Source organism: Laccaria bicolor, genomic scaffold, assembly GCF_000143565.1.
Source record: "Laccaria bicolor S238N-H82 LACBIscaffold_7 genomic scaffold, whole genome shotgun sequence".
NCBI lineage: Eukaryota > Fungi > Basidiomycota > Agaricomycetes > Agaricales > Hydnangiaceae > Laccaria > Laccaria bicolor.
Genome location: NW_001889878.1, coordinates 1,064,628 through 1,070,700, shown reverse-complemented (window position 1 = coordinate 1,070,700; position 6,073 = coordinate 1,064,628). Strand labels below are relative to the sequence as shown.

The 6,073-nt window shown below is 44.4% G+C and overlaps 2 protein-coding genes across 2 annotated transcripts; both read right to left on the bottom strand.

Moving 5' to 3' along the window:
• Positions 1–3,785: 3,785 nt before the first annotated feature.
• Positions 3,786–4,908, bottom strand: LACBIDRAFT_325414 (uncharacterized protein; the record flags this gene model as incomplete). Its single annotated transcript, XM_001878819.1, has 4 exons — positions 3,786–4,218; positions 4,451–4,546; positions 4,710–4,799; positions 4,895–4,908. The coding sequence occupies 4 exons, from the start codon at positions 4,906–4,908 to the stop codon at positions 3,786–3,788; spliced, it is 633 nt and encodes a 210-aa protein (XP_001878854.1).
• A 268-nt stretch (positions 4,909–5,176) lies between these two features.
• LACBIDRAFT_317283 (uncharacterized protein) lies at positions 5,177–5,707 on the bottom strand (the record flags this gene model as incomplete). The annotated part of the gene is made up of 1 exon (XM_001878818.1): positions 5,177–5,707. The coding sequence occupies one exon, from the start codon at positions 5,705–5,707 to the stop codon at positions 5,177–5,179; it is 531 nt and encodes a 176-aa protein (XP_001878853.1).
• Positions 5,708–6,073: the final 366 nt, after the last annotated feature.

Below are 6,073 nucleotides of genomic sequence, written 5' to 3'. Positions count from 1 at the left end.
ATAAAAAACTTGACCCCAGATCACGCCCATTCATTTTTGTCGGCATTGACGACAGTACTAAAGGTTACCGTTATTGGAACGGCAACCAAATTCTAACTTCACGCAATGTTATCTTCTCAAAGGAAGACACGGAAATACGTGACTATGATGACGTAGAAATTCCGATTAATCGTCCTATGGAGATTGAGGGGGAGAATGATGAGCAAATCAATCCTCCAACAGACGATAAACTTCCTGATGAGAAGATCAGTACTAAAAATAGTACAACCGAGGAAACACCGAAGCCATCAAAAATTCCACTCCCGACGCGGGAAAAGTCTACACGCATTGCCGAGAAATCACCTTTTCATTACAGATTTCTAAATAATCCTGCGGCAAGAGGCCCTAAGGAATGGCAACACCAAGTACCAGTCCTTACAGAGGAAGAATCTAATTTTGTGCAAAACATGGAAACTTGTGATTATGCAATGTTTGCACAAAAAGCGCTGAATGCAAATGACGATCCGAGAGATGTTGAAGAAGCCAGATCCCGTCAAGATTGGCCTGAATGGAAAAAGGCAATGGACGCGGAAATCCATCAATTAGAGAATCTAGGGACATACATCAAGGTGAAAATCCCTAAAGATAGAGTGGCCATCAATTGCAAATGGGTTTTCCGCCTCAAGCGCGACGCGGAAGGCAAAATTGTATGGCACAAAGCAAGATTAGTTGCAAAGGGATTTTCACAAATCCCCGGAATCGATTTCTTTGAGACTTTCGCACCAGTGATGCGCCTCGATACCTTGTGGCTATTATTAGCTATCGCCGCATCATACGGATTAGTCGCCCACGTTGTTGACGTCGTGGGAGCTTACCTAAATGGTGAACTCAAAGAACAAATATACATGAAGCAAATCCCCGGATACGAGGATGGCACGGACTCAGTACTATTATTACAGAGAACACTCTATGGACTACGACAATCCGGACGCGTGTGGAATGAAAAATTAAACAGGGCTTTCATTCAACTTGGCTTCACGCGGCTATTCTCAGATCAATGTGTCTATATTAGGCACATCAGGAAATATGGCAACAGGGAGTGGTCAGCTTCGTTTTCGCGGCAAACACCGTTGTTTGCCCACCTGCCGAGTTGCGTGCCGGACATAACTATTACAAAATACCATTTTCCCACAATAATTACCTTACTTGAGCTCGTAAAATGTTGAGCACTAACAGTTCTGAGAGTGCGTCGGAGATGGTAAGTACACAATCTCCTGTCTATTTGCTTTTTAAATTTGTTTGTTATCTTTATGTTATGATACTTCTGCTATGTAAATTGTTCTCTACCAACACTGTCCAGCTTTCAGCCAGTCACATTATGCTGTTCAAAAAATTAGTCAAAATTCGAAATTCTTTTTCAGCCACTGTGCAAAGTTGAAGAATGGTGAAACAAACTTCAGCAGTTAAGATTGAAGAAAGTAATTTGATTCTCTTCACCACAAATCTGCAGCACTCCTCATGCTGAATAAAACAGTAAAAAAAGCTAATTTTCAACTAAAATGCCTTTAGTATCATTAAAATTCTGTGGGGTAAGTTATTGTAAGTCCTGTGATAATTACAAGTACTCAGAAGGGAATAAATCTTCTAGTACATTTTCAAATCACTGCTTTTCCCAGGTGTTATACTTTGAATGAGGTATTTTTTATTTACTCTGTGAATATGGAGGGTAAAGACATGACTGTAATGGAGAATTAGCATTAGCAAGAAAGGACAGTAGCTCATCAATTAATTCCTGGAATACAAGAAAATATGTAGAGTGAACATCCTAGTCAGAGATTGAAATATACATACCCATAGTCCTTAAATTTGAGTTGCAATAGTCAAAAGATTTTCTCAGCTACCTTGCCACCAATTTGAAAATTTTCAAAGTCTGCAGATAGAACCATGAGATGAAAAAAATTCCAATGCATTTTTTACTAATCCTTTGACCTGGATTGAACCTCTTAGAGTTGGATAGATTGCAACAGGCTGAAAGCTGGGTAACATCAGTAAAAACAATTCAGAAGGTTAAGTACCATGATACAGAGCTGACAAACAAATTTCCAAACCAAATAGGCAGGAAATGGTGTACCCATCATCACTGATGCACTCTCAGAACTGTTGTTTTCAGTGGATGCTTCACATTTACGAGCCACAAGTAAGGTAATTATCGTGGGAAAACAGTATTTTGTAATAATTATGCGCGGCAGCAACTCGGCAAGTGGACAAATAACGGTGTTTGCCGAAAAAACGAAGCTGACCACTCCCTGTTGCCATAAGGAACAACCTCATCATCATCGGAGTTCACGTTGATGACATGTTAATTTTAGCTTCAGATGACGAAGCCATGGCAGAATTCAAAAGAGAATTTGGCCAAAAGTTTGATATCTCGGATCTTGGAGAACTCAAACAAATAGTGGGATTTGAAGTTCAAAGGGATCTCAAGAAGGGCACAATACATTTAACACAAAATCAGTATGTGGGAAAAATCTTGGACAGATTTGGAATGTCCAAATCCACGCCTGTCAAAATGCCACTCGATCCGAATGTCAAACTAACTAAAACTCCCGAAGGGGAACATCACGGTATCCCAGAATACGCAGCGGCTATAGGATCATTAATGTATGCAGCAATTGGCACGCGGCCTGACATTGCATACGCTATTCAACATTTAAGCCAATTCACAAGCAATCCGAGCCCTGCACACTGGAGTGCAATCAAGCGCGTGTTTAGATACTTAAACGGAACACGCAACTATGGGATAACGTATGGCGGCGGAAACTCTATTCCAGGTTTAGAAGGGTATTCCGATGCTGATTGGGGAAATAATGATCTTGATTGCAAGTCTATTTCAGGATACATTTTCCTATTCGGGAATGCGCCCATATCATGGGCATCACGCAAACAGCGCACTGTTGCTGTATCCACAATGGAAGCAGAATATATGGCCGCAAGTTTAGCAACTCGGGAAGCGATATGGCTTCGCACTTTATTAACAGAAATTGGTTTATTACAAAATAAACCTACACTACTGAATATCGACAACCAATCTGCAATTGACTTTTCAAAGAATCAAGGGTCACATTCAAAGTCAAAGCATATTGATATTCAACATCATTTTGTACGCGAACGTCTCGGCGACAACTCAATCATAATAGAACACTGCGCATCAGAAGACAATCTGGCCGATGTATTTACTAAGGCGCTACCACGCCCAGCTCACGAGAGATTCACGTCTCGCATCGGCATAGATTCGGAGTTGAGGGGGAGTGTTGAATAGTCGAGGCGGACCGGCAACTCCGGTATGCCGATCCCGTGCATACGCGCACGTACTAGTCTCATATAGGACAATGTAGATAGTTATAGTAGTTTGTAGTATATTCTAGTTACATATGTTTGTAGTATATAAGGGGGACTGAGAGTCCCCGAATTCATTACCTTCTCACTCAACCACTACCCCTCGTACTCGCTGCTCCAACACTGTCTCTTTGTCTGGCCGATATGAATCAAAATATGTCGGTCACCTCAAAATTGAGAACCCAAGCTGAGCGGGGGATCGGGAAGAGAGCAACGTTGATATCATTCTTTGGAATCGAGTGGATTATTCCACATGCAGTTTCTTGATTTTCGGAGGGCCAACACTGATAACTTCGCAAGCTTTGTAAAATTCTTTGCAAGCCGGTTTTCCTTCAAACATTTTGGGCAGAACTACAACAAGTATATGATGAATTAGAACGAATGAATTCACTTTATGGGAATCTCTGCGTCTAGTTCGCGTGCACGTAAGGGTTGATGACCAAACCAGTCGTAGAGCCGGTGACAATATTTATGGTCTGCCTCGGAACAGCGTAAATCGTTCTCTGTGTGGAGACAGGGGTATACGCCGGAGGAGACAGACTGTCGTCGCTCATAACTCTGCTTCTGCCTCGTTCAAGAATGACGGTGGGAGGGCCGGTCACCCGTCGAGTGTCAGCGGGAGGGCCCATCGCTCGTCGAGTGTCAGTGGGAGGGCCGGTCACTCGTCGAGTGACAAGGGGAGGATCGACCCTTGAGCAGCAGCTCCTGATAAAATTGTGTCGAGTGACAGTGGGAGGGCCGGTCACCCGTCGAGTGTCAGCGGGAGGATCGGCCCTTGAGTAGCAGCTCCTGCTTGTGATAACATTGTGACGCCGTGGCGCAACGGTCGTTGCCCTGGGTATACTGAATGAAACGATCGTCTTTTGCCAGTGAAGGGACAAATTCTTCGACCGGTTCGTCCGTGCCACCAAGAAATTGAGGGAGTAGTGACCTCAGCCAAGCCACCATGGATCTGAGAGTCCTCCCGTTGAGCTCACGAGACAATATAGCATTGAAATCGCGTGTTCCTTGTGTTAAGATGGGAACATTGCCATTAATTTTCTGTTGAGTTTTGAGGTTGAAATTGACAACATACGGATGACTGTAAGAAAGGGACCACTCTCGCCGCCATCTTCCCAGGTTAGCAATGCCCCGTCGATGATTTGTGTCATTGTCCATGAATCCCCCGGTCCTATACAATGACAGGTGAAGTAAGGGAGCCGGAAGAGCTCATGCCAATTGTCGTCGCCACACTCTGCGTTTTGCCACTTAAGATTTCGGTCTCCTTTGGTTATTATCTGAAAAGTAAAGGTGGTTAACGACAATTGATAAATAAACCATGGTTAGGCAACTACCGTGAAACAGCCTTGTTCGAAATCAAGAGGGAGTTGACCCGCACAGAACCCACGCTCAAATTCGAATGTGAAAGCCGAGCTTGATAGATACTGAACATTCTCAGCATACAGTTCTTTCGTTTGGCGAACCACAACCCTGCCAATGTAATCTTAACATAATACTTGGAGCAATGATACAAACTGACCTTATCGGTGCCATTGTTGACTGGGAAAGGCGCTATGTAACTGTTGGCTTGCATAGCATCTCCCGGGGGCCTTTATAGCAAGATAGGAGGTACCGTCGGAGCTTGGTTGAACGCGAAAAAATAGGAGATTCATAATGGGAAGTGAAGGTTGAGTGGAGGAGGAGATGCCGAAAAACATGAGAGCACAGGTCAAAATTTCCCAAACATTTTTAGGCACAACTATAACAAGTATATGATTAATTAAAAACAATGATTGAATTCACTTTATGAGAATCTCTGCGTCTAGTTAGCGTGCACGTAAGGGTTGATCATCAAACCAGTGGTGGAGCTGGTGACAATATTGATGGTCTGCCCCGGAACAGCGTGAATCGTTCTCTGTGTGGAAACAGGGGTATACGCTGGAGGAAGCAGACTGTTGTCACTCATAACTCTGCTTCTGCCTCGTTGAGTGACGGTGGGAGGGCCAGTCACCCGTCGGGTGCCAGCGGGAGGGCCGGTCACTCGTCGAGTGACAGTGGGAGGATCGGCCCTGCTACTGATAAAATTGGGAGGGTTGGTCACCCGTCGAGTGTCAGCGGGAGGGCCGGTCACTCGTCGAGTGTCAGTGGGAGGATCGGCCCTTGAGTAGCAGCTCCTGCTTGTGATAACATTGTGACGCCGTGGCGCAACGGTCGTTGCCCTGGGTATACTGATGTATTTGGAATATTCAGGAATGAAACCATCGTCTTTTGCCAGTGAAGGGACAAATTCTTTGACCGGTTCGTCCTTGCCACCAAGAAATTGAGGGAGTAATGACCTCAGCCAAGCCACCATGGATCTGAGAGTTCTCCAGCTGAACTCACGAGACAATATAGCGTTGAAATCTTCTGTTACTTGTGTTAAGATGGGAACATTGCCATCAACGTCCTGTTGGGTTTGAAGACTGATATTGACGACATACGGATGACTGTAAGAAAGGGACCACTCTCGCCACATTCTTCCCAGGTTAGCAATCCCCGGTCGATGATTTGTCTCATTGTCCATGAATGCCTCGGTCCTATACAATGGCAGGTGAAGTAAGGGAGCCGGAAGAGCTCATGCCACTTGTCGTCACCACACTCTGCGGTTTCCCATTCAAGATTTCGGTCTCCTTTGGTTATTATCTGAAAAGTAACGGTAGTTAACGACAATTGATAAACA